The following is an 18,075-nucleotide window of genomic DNA, read 5'->3' as shown; positions in this document are numbered from 1 at the left end:
ACAGCAGTGCACCTCTTGCTGTGCACTGGTTGAAAATCACTGGCCTAGAAGAGCAGAAAGAACTACTGCTCTGTATTCTACATTCTAGATGTACATTCCTTGGCCAAGGAGATGACCTATTAAGAGTTAGTATCTTGTCGCCTGTGAAGTTCTAAATGTGTGGTGCATGTCCTTTTTTCCAAATTAAAGATGATGGTTTGTTTTCCAAGATAATGGAACTAGGAATAGAAAGAATGGAATAGAAGTTATTCTGTTCTCTCTAGTTATGGTTATCTTCTAAAAGATAAAGGAATTATTTCACTAAGATTAAAGGCAGAAGAGTTCTGAATAAGGAAGGATAAAATACACATGCAAATGTTCAGTGGAAGAGCATGCTGGTTTTACTGGTTTCCAGAGCAAAAAACTTCCCTTTTGAGCACAGGAATCCCTTTTATATGTTTCCAATTAGTCTTGTATCTACCTTCTGAGTTCTCGGATCTGGAGCCAGAGAGGAACTCAGCTGCTCTTTTGGTTCCAGGTTCAATGTTGAGATACCTTCAGGATTTGAAAACCCCAGAACAGAGATGACCTCATGGTATGGGGCAAGGGTCAACAAACTACAGCCAGAGGATCAAATTTGGTCATGCCGTCATTGCTGTGAATTAAATTTTATTGGACATCCTTTTGTTTATGTATAGTCTGTGGTTGCTTTTGATCTATTCCAGCAGAATTGAGTAATTATTGCAGGGTGAGCAGTTGTGACAAAACCCATAAGCCTAATATATTTTCTGTCAAGATCTTTACTTGAGGTCGGGGAGCCAACCCTTGTTCTAGGGCAGTGACCAAGGCAAAACCTAGAGCTGAGGCACATAGAGAGTAAATAGAGACTATATTTAGATCTCTAGCCCCTCATACCTAGAAGTCCCCACTGGTTTTTCACACTACAAGTTGCCAGCTAAGTCACTGAGGACATTTCAAATCCTTTGCGGAACCAAGCAGGATACACATAAATAAAGTCACTGAGTGTAGGAGGGTAGGAGAATTCACTTGGAAAAGAAGCCATGGACTGGGATCCCACGTGGGCAAAAATATCACCATCTGTATCCACCGGTCCAGTAATTTAATTTATTTTAGTTACAAACAGGAACCAAGAACAAGTCTCAGTACAATAAATTATCCACTCCCACCCCTCCTGCTGAACAGAGAAAGAGAGAGGCTCAGAGAGTTGTAGGTAAAACTCTTCTTTTGGAGGGTCCCCTTTAACATCTGAATGGAGGGCAGACAGCTCCCTTATGGGCCTGGACAGATGGCTCTGAGGACTCAGCCAAGAGCACCCCCTAGCACTCTGTCCAGTCCCCAGAAAAACCTCTCTACTGCTGTCTTCCATTACCCCACAGGAGAGGGCTCAGGCTGCAGTAGAGTTCCGGAATAGCAAGTGGAGCAAGTGGTTTCTTTCTTTTGGGATACAGGTCTTGTGGCTCCACACAATGCCTGGGGCTGACCCTCAAAGGAGAAGAGTAGTCAAACTATAGGGACTCCCCAGCCAAAAGGAGTATGAGAAAGGAGAGTTAAAGGGACCCCAGGGTTGGGGATAGGAGAGCAATACAGTGCATATCATCCTAGTCCATCCAGGTGATAAGGAAAAGAAGAGGGATGCCATCCTCCCCCCAAGACCTTTTAACTGTGGGGGAGAGGGGCATAGCTCATAGACTCCTCCTGACCCCCACCATCCCCAAAGCTGTCTCCAGGTGGATACTCTGAGTTCTTCAGGGACCAAAACTGACCTCAGACAAATTAGAGCAAAAGGTTGAAAAGGCACCCCTTCCTTTCCCCAGCCTGCTGGGAGGCCGACCCTCACTTGCACACATTGACCCACTCTGTGACCTTGCACTCCTCACACAGCACGTAGCAGCACCAGTGGAAGCGACAATGACAGCGCTCAACTCTCGTCTGCCGGAGCACGTTGTGCCCACGGCCGCAACACAGGCTGCCGCAGCCATCCAGCAGGCGACTGGTCTTGTTGCAGGCCCGGCCCCGAGTGCCCGGGGAGCCCACAGTGGGGTCTCGCTCGCAGAAATCAGGAGACTTCTCGAAGTAAACCAGCTCTCCTGAGAGGCGCCGGGGACGCAGGCGGGGCTGAAAGGCTCCGGAGTTGCGGTTGTGGGTATCGATGAAGATGGCCCTACCCAGTCGCTCCCTCAGTGCTGCCCCCACTGCCCGGAACTCTGGGGCCGCCCTCCAGCAGGTCTTGAACTGGCAGCTGCCTGACGTGCCATGGCACTTGCATTTCCGCTTTAGGTTTTCAGTTACCACCTGGAGCATTAGAGGGGGAAGAGGTGAAGGAAAGGGCAGCAAGTGAATGAAGCACAGAGGAACAGAAAAGGAGAGGGAACAGGGAGGTACAAGGAGGGACAAACAGGGGCAAGAATGACTAAACGACTGGAATATCAGAAGAAAAGCAGGCTGGCTGATAGCCCAACTCCCTCATTTTATTGTTGGAGAACTGAATCCAGAGCAGAGGGATTTACTTGTCTTCAGTCACCAGCTGGTAACAGGACTCAACTCCAGTTGTCCTGACTCCCAGCCCAGTGCTCTTCCCAGAGTGAGCACTGCTAAAATGGGGGATCTGGGCCCAGAGCACTCCTAAATTCCATAGGGAAGCAGCTGTAATAACAGCTGCCACGTGCTGAGCACCTGTCAAGGACAAGGGACTCTGCTGGGGGCTCTGTTTGCTAGCTCACTCTTAGTGACATTGCAAGGTAGGTATCCTTAGACTCTTTACAGATGCAAAACTGAGGTTAAATACGTTGCTCAAGACCACCCAGATGCTGCCCATCACCCCCATATCCCCTCCCCTCACTCTGCTGTGCCTCCCAGACTCTAAGCAGACCCAGAAAGCTAGGGGGACGCAGGACAAGTGGCACATACATACCTGTCGCCCCACCCTGTTGTTGTGGATTCGCATCCGTGCCTGGATGTCCCGGGGAGCTTCCCTGGAATCCAAGAAATCCCGAGAGAACTTCTCTCCAAAGTCCATGTCATGGTTACAGCCACCCCATTCCCACGTGTCCTGGGGGCTAGGGCTGGGGCTCACGCTGGGGCCCGGGCTGGGCAAGGAGTGGGGGAAACTCTTGCCTCGGGACAGTGCCTGCAGCTGCAGCAGTTTGGCCCTCAGCCGATCCTGCTCACCACTGCCCTTCAGGCCGCAGCCACAGCTCACCAGCTTGCCCAGGCTGCAGGCTGTGGCCACCGCGTGCATGACCCCAGCAGCCAGCATGGAGAAGGAAAAAGCACTCTCGCGGAAACCTGAGGGTGAAAGGGTGTGATGATGGTGAGGGTCAGCCTGACAGGCAGTTGAGAGTAGGGAGGCAGAGGGAAATAAACAGCCACCCTCTGATTCCAGGAATTCCAAACTGAATCCTGACCCTGCCATTACTAACTGAGCAATCTGGGGGAAAGTAGGAGAAGAAGAAAGGAAACGGAAAGCGCAGAGCCTCAGTTTCCTCATCTATAAAGCGAGAGGATGGGTGGAGATGATCCCTGTGGCCCACTCTTGCTCTGCAAGTCTGGGATTTTCAGGTGTGGATGAAAGAGCCAGCCTGGAGGGAAAGACCCCCGGGGTTGGGCGATGACTGAAAGGGAGTCCCTACGGTCTTTGAAGATGTGTTCGCTGAGCTCTGCATCTGAAAGCCTTAGAAATTCCCCAGCCCTTCAGGGAGCTTGGATTGGTTGAAGCAGAGCCATTGGGGTTTGTTTTTTCCCTTCTTCTTCAGGGTTATTTTAATCAGCCTTTTCACAACCTACCACCACCCCCAAACCCCCAAGCCCCCAAAGCACTGGAGCTGTGGAGCTGTCCTTTACCTTTCCAGTTTCTAGTTTTATATTTGTCCTTAAGAGTGCCCTTTATGTTTATCCTAACCTGCTGTTACTCCACAAAATGCTGGGAAGGGGAGAGAGGTGGGGGTGATTTTCCCTAAGGCCCTCTTAAAATGTTGGCTCCTTTGTTTTGTTTTTGGGGTTACAGAGGCTCAGGATGACAAGCCTTTCCCAGCCTCAGACAGATGTGCTTCTCATTTGGGCATCAAAGCCTTCCCCTATAGCAGTTCTGTGGAGAAAAGGGGGATCCCTCGCTTCCTTTTAGGCAGGGGCTCCCTGGAGCACTGAGAGGATGAGGAACCGCAGCTCCTTAGGGGCCAGGCCTTCCCCACCCCAGGATGCAGGGCTCCTGGCCCAACCTCCTGATACCACCCCCCCAACCCCAACCCTCCAGGGGTGAAGCTGTTTCCACACGTCTTGGGAATTCCCCCGCAGATGGCAGCTGCTTATTAACCCTGTAGTCCCCGAAGTGCTGCCCCCACCCTGAGCTGAGCCCGGGATGGATCATTACTCCTCCAAGGAGTATACTCAAGAATGGCCTGGCAAGAGGCAGTGATGCTTCCCAGACCATGCCTCCCAGACCAGGCCAGCAGTGACCTGCTCTCCACCCTTCCAGCCATTCCTCACCTGCTCAGGTGAGAGCCACCTGGGGCCCCCACAGCACAGAGGAGGGGGCTGCTCCCCTGCTTCAAAGCCACCAGGGTCTTTGTTCCCAGCCTCAGCTCCTGGGAACCCCAGCAATTAGGAGAGTAGGTTTAACCCTTAAACGGTTAGGGGCGGCACCCCACCTCCACTGAGGTTCTGGGGACACCAGCCTGGGCTTGTCCCTCTGAAAAAGAGGGGGGTGAAAATTGGGGGAGTGACTGGGGGGTGTTTGAAGCTTCCAGGGCATCTCTTGCTCAAGGTGTAACCCAGATCCAGCTGGGTGGAAGCAGGAAGGGGGGCGGGGGCTTAGGGTAGTGGAGCAGAGACCCAGCTGCCTTGCCGGCAGCGAGCAGGTGGAAGTCAGAGCGCAGGGCCCAGACGGGTGACCACCCCAGCTCCTAGAGGCTGGAGGTATGGGGCTGGGGGGAATTCCCGGAGAGGCGCCTCCGGGAGCCGTGAACCCGTCCCCTCCTTGCCTCCGCTCGCCTTGGCCTGCCCCCCACCCCCACCGCCTCGGCCGCCCAAATCCACCCCGCCAGGCTCACCGCGCTTGAGGATGGCGCTGTGGTGCGGCAGGCGGCCGCCGCCCTCGAGCGCCGAGCAGTTCCAGCGCTGATCTCGCAACTGGTGCTGACACTCGTGGACCGCGATGTGCAGGCCCTGAAGCGCCGACGCCGTCACGTCGGGGCTGCGCAGGCACAGGCCCAGCTGCCGCTTGCTCAGGCCCGACAGCGTCAAGCACACGGTGTTGGCGGTCAGCGGCGGCTCGCCCGGCAGCTTCAGGCCCAGAATCTCATTGCTTAGGGCCCTGGGAACCGAGAACGTGTTTCTGGGTCTGTGGTCCGGGCCTGCGCCCCTTCCGACTCCTCCCGCCCTGGGGCGGTGCTTCTAGCCCGGACTCGGTGGCGGGGGAGGCCGGGCGACAGGGGGAACTGCTCACCGACTGCACACCGCCAGGAACAGAAGACCCGCGAGGCCCCAGGGCGGAGGCCGCGGCCGGGGCTCCTCAGGCATGTCGAAGCCCGGGCCCGAAGGCCCCGGTGGGCAGATCGATCGGGGCCTGCGGGACAGGGAGGATTCAGGAGGGTTCCGGAGTAGGGCGGCTCGCCTGGCCAGCCGAAGGATGCCCAACCTCCGGCTCCTAACTCCCTGGGGTCACCCCACTGACCGTCTCATCTCTCCCTAAACTACAGTAAGAATCACCCCCTCGATCCCTAGAGTCCCTGGGCCCTGGAAGAGGAGTCGGGGCCTCGCAGCTGGAACTTACTGGATCGCCCCTGGAGCCGACCCAGCCAGACATAATGCCAGGCACACACACACACTCACGGTCAAAGTCAGACATACGTACTCACAAACACCGCTCCACCACCTCACCCACTGCTCCCTCTTCAAGGGCCCCACGACTCACTTCCCCCGCCCAGCACAGGCTTCACGCCCTCACAGGGCTAAGGGGTGGGATTGGGAGGGGGTTCCCCACCACCTACGGCTGGCGGGGTGGGGGTGGGGAGAGTGTCGCCTCCAGGTGCCGTCGAGGGCAGGCAGCCTCCTCCAGAAGGGTGGGAGAATGGGCTCCCCACCGGCTCCACCCGCCCTTCCTCTGCAGTAGGGGAAGAGGGGAGGCTCCAGGTGCGGCGAAGACGGGGAGGGGACCTGGTTCGCGCCTGAAAGGGGACGCGCCGCGCAGGCTGAGTCTTCTTCCTCGTCCGCCACCGTTCCTAACCACACGTTCCCCGCCTCCGCGCGTCGCCCACCTGGCCCTCATGGGTCCTAACCTCAGTCCCCACCCCTTTGCTCTGGTGTTCAAATCCGGGGACACTCCTTTATCTGCCGGGTCTTTATCACCGGCAATATCTCTGGCTCTCTCTGCATCTCCGTGTCCCTGTAGGCGGATGCGCGTCTGTCTGACTACCCATGTGCCTGTCTCGGCCCCGTGCGCGCGTCCCTGCCCTCCCCGCTTTCCCGGTTCCGGTTACCTCCAGCTGCTCTGGTGCGGGGTTGGCCGCGGGCGGGGTCGGGTGGCCTCGGCTCCGGCTGCTCAAACCGTGGGGAGAATGCGTCGGGTTCTGCCCCCTCGGCAGAGCCGCATTCTTCCAGGGCAGGGCCACTCCTCTTCGCCGCTTTCCCAGCGCCGCCGCGGCCGCCGGGAAGAAGGGAGGGAGGAAGGGAGGGAGCGCTCAAGAAAGCTAGAGAGAGGGCCAGCGAAGAACTGGGGGCTCTGGCTGTGCTCGCGCGGAGCGCACGGGCGGCTCCTCCGCGGCCGACAGAGCTGCAGCCCCTCCCCGAGCCCGGGGCATCCCCACCCCGCTCCTCGTCGCACCCCCCCTCCTTGACCCGGGGAGCGCAGTCGCTCCCCCTCCTCCCAGCGTGCACACACACACACACACACACCCTCTCCCCCGACGCCCGCGTTCATTCTTGGCCCCACTGAAGGGGGAGGTGGCCAGAGTTCCTCTCACCTGCTCTGGAGTCGCCAAGGCTGCAAGGAGGGTGCACTGACCCAGACTAGGGAACCAGGACCCTGGTCCCAAGTGGTCATGTCTCTTTGCCTCAGTTTCCCCACGGAGCGCTGGATGGCCCTGGAGGATGCTTTTGACAAGACAAAGAGAGAGCTGAGAACTGATTTCCCTGGTAGGGCAGTTTCGTGTAGAGCCCTCAGCAAGAACGCACCACAGGGCACTGGGAGCCAGCGGGAGTTCCCTTCTGGGTGGCTTGGCTTCCGCCCACCTCCCAGCCCTGCGCCTGCCCCTTGGGAGGGGTCAGCTCTGGCCTCAGAATTTGGCCCTAGCAGAAGCTCCAGGATCCCCAAAGATCTTCTGCTGCCCCATCTTTCCCTTGGCTTGCAGGCATCCTTGGCCAAAGAGGTCTCCTTCCCCTTCCCGATTCCAGGTCTGCTCTTTGGGTGGCCCATATTCCCGCTCGGCTCACAGACTTGCTTCACGTGAGGTGAGGAGGACTGCGGGATCCCCAGCTGAGCTCAGCCCTAGGACAGCCAGGAAAAGAGCCTGATCTGGTGGGGGGCGGGGTGGGGGCGGGGAGCACAGCTGAGGCAAACCACCTTAGGGAGTTCCAGTGGCAGTGAAGGGGTTAGGTGCCACTGCACTATTGCCTGACTCACCCTCCCAGCTCTAACCACTGCGGGCTATTTTTGCCAGAGAGGGGCCCCAGGCTTCCCAGCCGCCCCCCTGCCCCTGCCAGACCGCAGCCCAAGGCACGGCTGGCCCTGAGAGACCAAGGCTGGCAAGCTGACTCAGAGAGAGGCCCCCCAAGGAAGCAGAGCCACGGGGCTGAAACCCACAGCCACAGTCATCTCTTCCTCGGTGGTGTCCATGCAACTCGGCTGGGCAGCTAACCTCTTGGCCGTGCTGCTGGAGCCCTGCACCACGCAGCAGTGGACACTGCTGTCCAGGGGCAGAGCGGTCTGCAGAGATGAGTGATGTTCATCTGTGGGGATATTCATTGACCGCCGTTATGTGCTGGGCCCTGAGCAGGCTGGGAGGTGCGAGTGCTGCGGGTCCTGACAACGCACAGCGCGGCCACAGAGGGCTGCTTCTGTCTGCTTCCCCACCCAGGGGAAGGGGGGAGCACCCTAGAGCTCTTGCTGCTCCTTCCTATTTAGAGGCCAAGAACCAAACCACGTGCGGCTTTTGAGGCCACCAGAATCCGCAAGACCTGTCTCATTAGCTCTCATCCTTACACCTGGACTTGGTGACCCTTGCCAGTGCCCTTGCCCTTCTTCCTGCGTGTCAGCCTGGGACTACACCCGGGCCCCTAGAGGAGGGGGACCAGGCTTCCTATCCCCCTCCTCACCCATGTGGACCACCTGGACATTTGTATGTGTCCGTGTGTCTCTGAGTCTTTCTCAGGTTTTGGATTGTTTCTCCTGATTCTGTCCTTGTCAGGCTGCGATACAGTCAGGTGCCAAGGAAGAGCCATAGATTCCCACGTCTCACTGACCCCGGCGTTCCCTAAGTTAGCCTGTCCCAAGTCCAAAGACTCATATTACTGGTCCCTCTTCCTGCAGAAGCCCAGCTCTGGGACAGGAGGCCACAGGCAGGCAGACTGGGTGGCCTGAGCTGGCCCCCAGTGCCCTTGGCCCCACCGGCTAGCCTGAGCGCTGACCCGCAGGCAGACGGCTGGAGGATGGTGGGGCAGGCGGGGCCTGGAGAGGGCTGCGGGTACACACCCATTGCCTAATACCCCAAGCACGCGGCCAGCTCCAGCAAAGGGGAGGGGCGGGAACCAGAGAGACCTTGACAAGGGTTGGGGCCATGAGTACAGGGGAAAGTGGGGGGCTGTCATTACTTCAGAGTAGGAGCGTGGACTAGCTTGGTCCCCCTTCCTTTCGATGAGAAGAGTGGAGGGCTGCCTTCCCACCATAGGGATGGCGGATGTAGCAGGAATAATCTGGGAAGAACACTGTGGGGCCATAGAGGGCGGGGGTCAAAAAAGAGTGGGGCCCCTGGAGATTGGGGGATCGAGCAACTGAGGCGGTGGCTCTAAAGCGGAGAGCAGCCTCGGAAAACTCCTTCTCCTCCTCCCGCTGTGTTTGCCTTGGCCCTGGGTCCCGAGTGAGTCATCTATTGCTGAGCCGCTGATAGGGGCGGCCAGGCCCGGGGAACCCAAATTATAGGCCCGGGAGGGATGGATGCGCCCGCGGTGGTGAGCTCAGCGGCGCTGCCCACCCTCCGCCGCTCACGCCTTCTGCTGCAGCACCGGAGGCCGCCACCTGGAGGCACCAAAAGGTCCAGAGCCCAGCTGTGCTAGACCCCCAGAAAGCCCCTCACATTCAGCAGTTAGCCCCAACAAGTCTGTGGGATTGTCCTAGACAGAGCTTTGCCCACTTCTCTGCCAGAGTCCGATGTCTTTTCGGACCAAGGAGGCAGGGCTTCCTGCTGCTGCTTCGAAGGAAGGCGGGCTCCTCTGCCCACAGACGCAGCCTTGGTTCCCTGCTTCCTCCCCAGACCCTAAGATCAAAGTAAAGCCCCTCCCCCCTCTGACATCTCTCTTCCCCGTTCCTATTCCAGAGGGATGATTTGCTACAGATTTTATGCTCAGGCCTTTGAAGTTCTCCACGACCCGGGGTGATATAAAGAAAAATAAAGCAGGGTGAAGGAGACAGGTAGTGGGATTCCATGTTACATAGGGGAAGGGAAAAGGAAGCGAGGCGGCAAGCCTGTGGAGATAGCTGAAGAAGGGCATTTGGAAGACAGAAAAGCAAGTGCAAAGATCCTGAGGCAGAAGCTTGTTTGGTGTGTTCAAGGAATTAGCAATTCTTTGGAGGGAGGGAGGCACCCACCAGGGAGAGAGTGGTAGGCAATGAAACTGGAGCACAAGGAAGGAGCCAGGTTCGACCTGCTCCTTCCCAACGCAAAGACTTCGCCCTTTCCTTTGAGTGAGATGGGAATCACTGGAAAATCCTGAGCAGGGAATGAAAGAATCTGACTTTTGTTTTGGAAAGAATGTCTCTGGCTGCTGCGTGGAGAATAGACTGTGCGTGTGAGGTGGGGGCAGGGGTAGAAGGAGGAGAGCTGTCTGGAGGCTACTGCAGCGGCGTAGGAGAGTGGTGATGGTGGCTGTGACCAGTGTTGTAGCAGTCAAGTGGCAAGAATGGGTCAGGTTCTGTATATACTTTAATTTAATGAATTTATTTTTAGGGGAAGGGAAGGAGAAAGAGGCAGAGAAACATCAATGTGTGGTTGCTTCTCATGTGCCCCCAACTGGGGACCTGGCCTGCAACCCAGACACATGCCCTGACTGGGATTCGAACCAGTGACCCTTTGGTTTGCAGACTGGCACTCAATCCACTGAGCTACACCAGCCAGGGCAGGTTCTGCATATATTTTGAAGACAGAAGGACAGGATTTGTTGATTGATTTGAGGTGCAGTATAAGAAAACAGATGACTCAAGGATGACTTTTAAATTCTTTTCCTGAGCAACTAAAGGATGGAGTTGCCATTTACTGAGACGGGATGACTAATGACAGAGCAGGTTGGGGTGAGGGAAGAGCCGGGAATTCACGGTTTGCACATGTGCATTCTGAGATGCTTATTCAAGTGTCAGATGTGCAAGTTCAGAGTTCAGTGGCCAGAGATATGAATGAGGGAGCATGAGACTGGACAGACTAAGAAGCAGCTCCAGATTGAAGTGGGGTGCAGTCCTTATTTAGTTTAGAAACTGGGTACAAAAGGTGGAATCAGATAGGAGACTGAGAAGGTGAGCAGCCTGGGAGGTAGGAACTGTGTCCCAGAAAACAAGTGAAAAATTTCAAGCAGGAGGAAGCATTCCACTCTGTGTGCTCTTCCTCGAAGATTGGTAGGGAGGAGCCCTGAGAGTGGATGGACGGTAGAGCAACACGGAGGTCAGGGATGACTCTGAAGGAGGAGCAATGGGTTCAAAGGTGTGGCTAGGGTGGAGAGAGAGAATAAAGAGAAGGAATCGGTACTAGTGATTAAAGCAACCCTCTTGAGTTTTGCAGTAAAAGAAAGCAGACAAATGGGGCAATCTTGGGTGGTAGTGTGGTATCAAGTGAAGTTGTGGGGTTTTTTAGATGAAAAATATTACAGCACATTTATACCCTGGGTGAATATGATCCTGGTACAGAGAGAAGATGATAATGCAGGAAAGAAACAGAGAACAATGGACAGAGTGATGATTTGGTCTAAATAGAAATTTGGGCCAGGTCATGCATAATGTGTCCCAGACTTAGAGCCCTCCTACTCTTCCCTGCTACTCCTATCCTCTCTTCCCACTTCTGCTTGTCACCAGTGGTTAGAGACAGGATTTCCCTTTCTTTTGGCCCACCTCCCACCTTCGTGAGACTTCAACCCACCAGGCCAAAAGACTTGACCCAGGCCCCAGTGTGGAGAAACTTCTAAGCGATAAAGGACAAGCTGCCCGTGGTACATTGCCTATTTAGTGGTCCCCAACCTTTTTCCAGAAGGGACAGGAGGCAGAGCTCCGTTGGTAATGCCAGCGAAGCCCACGGCTCACTTCCTGCTATGCAACCAGGTTCCTGACAGGCCAAGGTACCTATTTGTGGCCCAGGCATGCTGGGGGACCCCTGGTCTGCCTACTTGAGCCATCTGTGTGGGGTGCCCTCTGCAGAGACTACTGGCTTTCAGACCTGTGGAAGATGATGGGCCAGTACACATTGTCCCTCAGGGATGAATCCTTAGAGGGACCAGGTACACTGGACTGGGCAAAGGGCCTGGGGAGGACATTCCCTTCAAAAGTAACCTCCAACAGGCTTCATTTGGGTTCATACACATCTCATTTAAAATACAAGTCCTCCAGGAAGACTAATTAAATGTATCAAGCATTTATTCCTTACAGTGATTTCCCTGGTTTGGAGGGGAGACCTGGTCATTCCTGGGACTTGGAATTCTTTAGGATCAGGCCTGGATGCATTACTTGGTGAGAAATCATCCTAGAGGCAAGGGGCACAAAAAGAGGGGATCCCAGCCCTGGCTGGCGTAACTCAGTGGATTGAGCATGGGCTGGGAACCAAAGCGTCCCAGGTTCGATTCCCAGCCAGGGTACATTCCTGGGTTGCAGGCCATAACCCCCAGCAACTGCACATTGATGTTTCTCTCTCTCTCTCTCTCTATCTCCCTCCCTTCCCTCTCTAAAAATAAAAAAATAAAATTAAAAAAAAAAGAGGGGATCCCAAAGGGAGGCAGGGAGCTCCTGATGATTGTTTTTAGTAACCTGCCAATTTTGAGGAGGGCCCCCATCCCACTGCTGCTGCACCATCACAAGCAGCTGCTCAGGTGAAAAGGGCACAGGCTTTGAGTTTGGCCAGTTTGAGCCTGGCTTTATCATTTATTCATTTATCTGCTGTGTGACCTCTGGACAACTACCCACTCTAATTTTTTCCTCTACAAAATGGGGAGAGAGATGTGAAGGAGGAGATCCTCCCTCCTTCCAGGGGCCGCCTGTGTGTGAGGGTAGGGCAGGATAACCAGGCTGGCAGTGCCCCCCCCCCCCGCCATGTCCTATACAGGCAACAGCAGCCACTTCAGTAGGAGGCCAAGGTGGCCTTGAAGCTGAGTTAGAGCCCCCCGGGAGGCAGGAAAACATGTACAATAGAGGAGGTGATTGTAGGTGCTCTGGGTCTCCCAGCGTGGTAAGAGTGGAGAGGCCCAGAGTTGGGGAGCAAGACAGAAACTTGGCAGAGAAATCCAAAAAGAATCAAACACATGGAGGCACAGGTTCCCTATTCTGAGTTCAGGTTAGCCAGAGGCCCCCTTTTCCCGGTCCCCCCCCCCACACACACACACCATACACACATCTGAATCTATCCCATTGCCCTTCTGTCCGGAGCCCCTCCTCAGACAATCAGACACCCCAGGCCTTGCTCATCTGGACACCACCGTGGTTGCCGGCTCAGCCCTCTCCCCCAGTGACATGCACAGGTTGGCACACACCACAGAGTGACACACCAGCAGGCGACACGCGGTACACAGGGCAAGAGTGACACATATGTGCATATGTAATCTCCCTCACACTCACTCATCCACCCACCCAGCCACCTCCGCACAGTCCCAGACACCGTCTACCCCTCAGCCAGCTGGGCCTCCCTGACCGCGACTTCCACCTCCGTGTCAGCACACAGAAAATGGTGCTCTGTCTCAGGTGGTGGCTGTGAGCCGATGACTTGACCTGAGCCAAACTTCAAGATTGTTTAGAACGGTTTCTAACATCCCAGCTCAAAACATGGAGTTCCTGGACAGGAGGACACACACGAGTGTGTACACTCAGAACACATTTGCGTGCATTCTCACATGCACTCACATTTGCATTGCCCCACATATGCAGTCCACACAGACACCGCGACTAGTGTGCACGATCTGGCCATAAGCACGAACTGCCGTTTCCTCAGATTTCTCTTCATGGCCGGGCTCTGTTTGGTCAGCTCGCCCTCAGCCCACCGCCGGGATTTCCCTGACCACAGCCCCAGCTCCAGCCCCAGGATCCCCCTTTTCCTTCCCTATCCAGCCATCGGGGTTCCTGGGAGGAAAGGGATCTCCTCAGAGTCGCTGCCCAGAACCACAGCTTTCCGTCATCCGCTCAGGAAGAGGGAGAGACTGGAAGCCGGCGGGGCCTGGGGTGACGTCGAGGGGGCAGCCCCAGGGCAGGGGGCGAAGCGACTGGGCTCCCGAGTGTTCTCACGGAAAATCCAGGGAGCACGTTATCGCTGCGCCCCCTGGCGGACGCCGGCCCCCGACGGGCTCCCGACGCCAACCGGAGTGAGGATGGCGGGCGCGCGTAGGAGGGCGCCCTTAGGGGAGGGGTCGGCGGCCAGTGCAGGCCCGGAGGCGGGAGCCACCAGGCTGGGGGCGGGGGTGAGCCCCGACGGCCAGCCGGTCAGCGTTCGGCTCAGACGGGCGGGAGCCACGGCCCCGCTCGCTGCCCATTGTCTGCGCCCCTGACCGGTGCGCCCTAGTGCCATAGTACGGCCCGGCGGAGCAGCCTATCACCACTCCAGCCAGCGCCGCAAGTATAAGAGGCGGTGCCGCCCGCCGTGGCTGCCTCAGCCCACCAGCTGGGACCGCGAGCCATGCTGCCCATCGCCCGCCCCCAGGGCTGCTAGAGCCAGACTGCGGACTCTCACCACTGCCGCCACCGCCGCATCCCGTCCCACCGTCGCGGGCAGCAGCCAAAGCCGCCCAACTGCAACACAAGCGGGCAAGGCCGGGCAGGCCATGGGGCACTGGGCGCTGCTGCCTGGTTGGGTTTCCGCTACGGTGTTGCTGGCGCTGGCCGCTCTGCCTGCAGCTCTGGCCGCCAACAGCAGTGGCCGATGGTGGTAAGTGAGCTGGTGCGGGGTCGCCACTTGTCCTGGGGCGCAGAGCCAGGGGCCAGCCCTATCCAGCTCCCACGCTCTGGGATCCGTCCGCAGACAGGCTCCCTCCAGCGCTCGGATTTCCTTCCGAGACACCGAGGGAAGCTCTGGATCCGAATGGCTCCTGAGAATCCAGCTTTGCTGAAGTGGGGTGAATGGTCCGGCCGCCACAGCCCACGAGGCTCCAGGCAGGGAGCCTACTCCCATCTAGCACCACCCTTTTTCCTAGAGCCCCAAATCCAGCCCCACGGTGGTAGCGTAGCCACACCACAGGTTTCCTTAGTTCTAGAAACGAAGGGCCAGGCGTGCAATTAGAAAGGAGGTGAGAAGAGGGTGGGACTCCTAAGCATTTCGTGCCTTAGGTGGGCATGGACTGCAGGCCAGGAGTTCTTCCCCAGGCTGCCCAGAAGCGCGCTCTGAGAGCGAAGGTGGGCATCTCTCCTCCCAGTTCCCCACGCTTCCCCTGGCCGGCGCGGGATCCCAGAGCCCAGAGCACCCCTAGGATTCCTGGTCACACAAAAGTCCGGATGACCGGTCCTTTCAATCTAGTTAACCTAGGAGAGCGGAGTCATTACCTTATCATTGATCTCCCGCCGCTCTTTCCAGGCAAATAAACCCAGAAAGAGCAGGGTGAGCACGACCTTTTTGGTCAGGGTGAAGGTCCCCTTCCAGAGCCTGAGTTTTGCGTCTCTCCAGGGGCATCGTGAACGTAGCCTCCTCCACGAACCTACTGACCGACTCCAAGAGTCTGCAACTGGTGCTGGAGCCCAGTCTGCAGCTGCTGAGCCGCAAACAGAGGCGGCTGATACGCCAGAACCCTGGGATCCTGCACAGCGTGAGCGGGGGGCTGCAGAGCGCAGTGCGAGAGTGCAAGTGGCAGTTCCGGAACCGCCGCTGGAACTGCCCCACGGCTTCGGGGCCCCACCTCTTCGGCAAGATCGTCAACCGAGGTGGGTACCCAGGAAGGCGACGCTTCCGGGACCAGGGGAACGCGGGGTCACCCCCAGGGCATGGGTGGGCGAATGCAGGGAAGATGTCTCAGATTCCTGCAGCGTCACACGATCTGGACAAAACTCGGTCTACCAGATGCTTTCAAACCGCGTACCCCGGGCACAGAGCTTAACTTTTCTGAGCCACTGCCTAAGAAAAAGGGGGTTCTGAGTTGTGATCGCTGGCCAGCCACCCCTTTCCTCCAGGCCTTCTCCAAGGAGCCTGCCTGGAAAGCTGCGTCCGCAGGCGCGCGCCTTGCCGCCAGCCCAGCAAGTGTGTTTTAGTGACACCGGCCGAGTCTGGGCTGCGCTGAGGCCTTGGCTGTGCAGAGTTCTTCCGCCCCACTCTCTTCAGTTCTTTCTGGGGTTGCCGCACTTCCACTGAGGAGCCAAAATGCACGCTGAGTCTCAGTAACGCGTGATTACAAGCGTGGACGTGGTTGCGTGCCCACGCACGTGCGTTTCCTGAGACCAGCTTCCCAGCACAGCCCGGCGCCTGGCTCTCAGGACTCCGAAGGCGGGGGCGGCGCGTGGGACTCATGGGTCCCAAGCCCTCCACTGAGGGTGCTGGCCTCACACCACGTGCCCCCTCGCTGATTCCTGATCCCGGATCCCTTCCCCCATAGGCTGTCGGGAAACGGCGTTTATCTTTGCCATCACCTCCGCCGGGGTTACCCATTCGGTGGCGCGCTCCTGCTCCGAGGGCTCCATCGAGTCCTGCACGTGCGACTATCGGCGGCGCGGCCCTGGGGGCCCCGATTGGCACTGGGGGGGCTGCAGCGACAACATCGACTTTGGCCGCCTCTTTGGCCGAGAGTTTGTGGATTCCGGGGAGAAGGGGCGGGACCTGCGCTTCCTCATGAACCTTCACAACAACGAGGCGGGCCGAACGGTGAGCAGCAGGCTTGAGGAGCTCTGCACCCCAAGCGCAGTGCCAGGGATCTGCGCCGGGGTTAACCTCGGGTTCGGGGAGTAGCGGTCGGTGATAAGGCCAGGGCTTAGGTTAGGGAACCAGGAGAGGGCGTCCTACAGCAGTGGGGGTCTTGGAAGGAAGCCAGAACGTGGAATGGGCAAAGGGATGCCTGGGGCTGAGGACAGGTGGAACCAAAGACCTTAGAAGTCTTGTAATGCTTAGAACTTATTGCCTACAGCCCCTCCACTGTACAGATTCAAAAAGAAATAAGGCTGAGAGATCAAGTCAGACTCTGGCTTGATGTCCAAATCTCTAGTGGACATTTTCTGCTTCCCCTCCCCGGGGCCCCGCGGGCCCGGCCCTGCGCTGAGGTGCCGGCGGCGCCCGGGAGGGGGCGGTATCTGGAAGGCTGGCTCTGGTTCCGGCAGTAACCTGGGACCGCGTTTCTTTCTCCCTGCCCCCCAGACTGTGTTCTCTGAGATGCGTCAGGAGTGCAAGTGCCACGGGATGTCGGGCTCGTGCACGGTGCGCACGTGCTGGATGCGGCTGCCCACGCTGCGCGCCGTGGGCGACGTGCTGCGCGACCGCTTCGACGGCGCCTCGCGCGTCCTCTATGGCAACCGCGGCAGCAACCGAGCCTCAAGGGCGGAGCTGCTCCGCCTCGAGCCCGAAGACCCCGCACACAAGCCGCCTTCACCCCATGACCTTGTGTACTTCGAGAAATCGCCCAACTTCTGCACATACAGCGGACGCCTGGGCACAGCGGGCACGGCGGGGCGTGCCTGCAACAGCTCGTCGCCCGCGCTGGACGGCTGTGAGCTGCTCTGCTGCGGCCGCGGCCACCGCACACGCACGCAGCGCGTCACCGAGCGCTGCAACTGCACCTTCCACTGGTGCTGCCACGTCAGCTGCCGCAACTGCACGCACACGCGCGTCCTGCACGAGTGTCTCTGAGGCGCTGCTGCGGACTCGTCCCCTGGAGCGTTCTCCTCAAGCCCACCCCCCAGGCAGATTTGCTGGCACCTAAGGCGCAGCCCACCCAGTCGATCCAGCCGCGAGCCCGCGATTCATATCGATCGTTTCTCCCACCTCCTCCTACCTGGGGACTCCTGAAACCACTTGCCTGGGGCGGCAGGAACCCTCTTGCCATCCTGAAGGACCTGCCCCGACCTACCTCCCTCCGTCTCCGCGGGAGACTCCATTGCACTGCCCCCTGCTTGGCTAGGAGGTGAGAGAAGGATTCGTCCCCTCCCCCATGGCGAGTCAGCTCCAGGCGCTGTTGCTCTGACTATGCCACCGCGCCAGCGACCTCCCTGCCTCTCTCCCTCCCTCTTCAACTCCGTTTTCTCCAGGTCTCCACATGCCCCTGCCAAGGGTGCGGACCCTGAACACACACCGGGGCATCCGAGCCTTTCTCCTCCCCACCTGCAGCTGAAGCAGGAGGTGCCAGGGTCAGATGGCAGCTGCAGCTGTGGTGATGTGGAAAATGAGGTTGGGGGACCCAACAGAAATAACCCCATTCTCCCAGCCTCTGTCGTGGAGCCATTGAACAGCTGCGAGCCATGCCTCCCTAAGCCACCTCCCACCCTTTCCTGTCCTGCCTCCTCATCAGTGTGTAAATAATTTGCACTGAAACGTGGATGTCAAGCCACGAGTTTGGTTGTTGTAAATAAAACTATTTATTGTGCTGGGTTCCAGCCTGGTTTGCAGAGACCACTTCCACACCTACCCAATCCCTCTCCATTCTTCTCTTCTTTTGCCCTCCAGCCTTTTCTGATCCCTCTTTTCCTCTCCTCAGTTTTTCAAAGATGCCTTTGCCTACCGGAAT

At 57.7% G+C, this 18,075-nt stretch overlaps 2 protein-coding genes across 3 annotated transcripts; one reads left to right on the top strand and one right to left on the bottom strand.

Moving 5' to 3' along the window:
* Window positions 1-1,090: 1,090 nt before the first annotated feature.
* On the bottom strand, window positions 1,091-6,792 carry WNT10B (Wnt family member 10B). Of its 2 annotated transcripts, XM_028533454.2 has the most exons (5): window positions 6,474-6,792; window positions 5,441-5,560; window positions 5,046-5,308; window positions 2,912-3,285; window positions 1,091-2,292 (listed from the first exon to the last, which is right to left on the bottom strand). In XM_028533454.2, the coding sequence occupies exons 2-5, from the start codon at window positions 5,512-5,514 to the stop codon at window positions 1,834-1,836; spliced, it is 1,170 nt and encodes a 389-aa protein (XP_028389255.1). In that variant the 5' UTR covers window positions 5,515-5,560; window positions 6,474-6,792; the 3' UTR covers window positions 1,091-1,833. The 2 variants fall into 2 exon arrangements, with proteins under 2 accessions (XP_028389255.1, XP_035874995.1); XM_036019102.1 differs by lacking the exon at window positions 6,474-6,792 and having other exon boundaries at window positions 5,441-5,903.
* A 7,406-nt stretch (window positions 6,793-14,198) lies between these two features.
* Window positions 14,199-18,075, top strand: WNT1 (Wnt family member 1). The gene is made up of 4 exons (XM_028531581.2): window positions 14,199-14,309; window positions 15,042-15,295; window positions 15,961-16,226; window positions 16,713-18,075. The coding sequence occupies exons 1-4, from the start codon at window positions 14,206-14,208 to the stop codon at window positions 17,199-17,201; spliced, it is 1,113 nt and encodes a 370-aa protein (XP_028387382.1). The 5' UTR covers window positions 14,199-14,205; the 3' UTR covers window positions 17,202-18,075.

This window comes from Phyllostomus discolor, chromosome 2 (genome assembly GCF_004126475.2).
Source record: "Phyllostomus discolor isolate MPI-MPIP mPhyDis1 chromosome 2, mPhyDis1.pri.v3, whole genome shotgun sequence".
Classification (NCBI taxonomy): Eukaryota; Metazoa; Chordata; class Mammalia; order Chiroptera; family Phyllostomidae; genus Phyllostomus; species Phyllostomus discolor.
The sequence above is the reverse complement of the archived record's forward strand: the minus strand, read 5'-3'. Positions and strand labels throughout refer to the sequence as shown.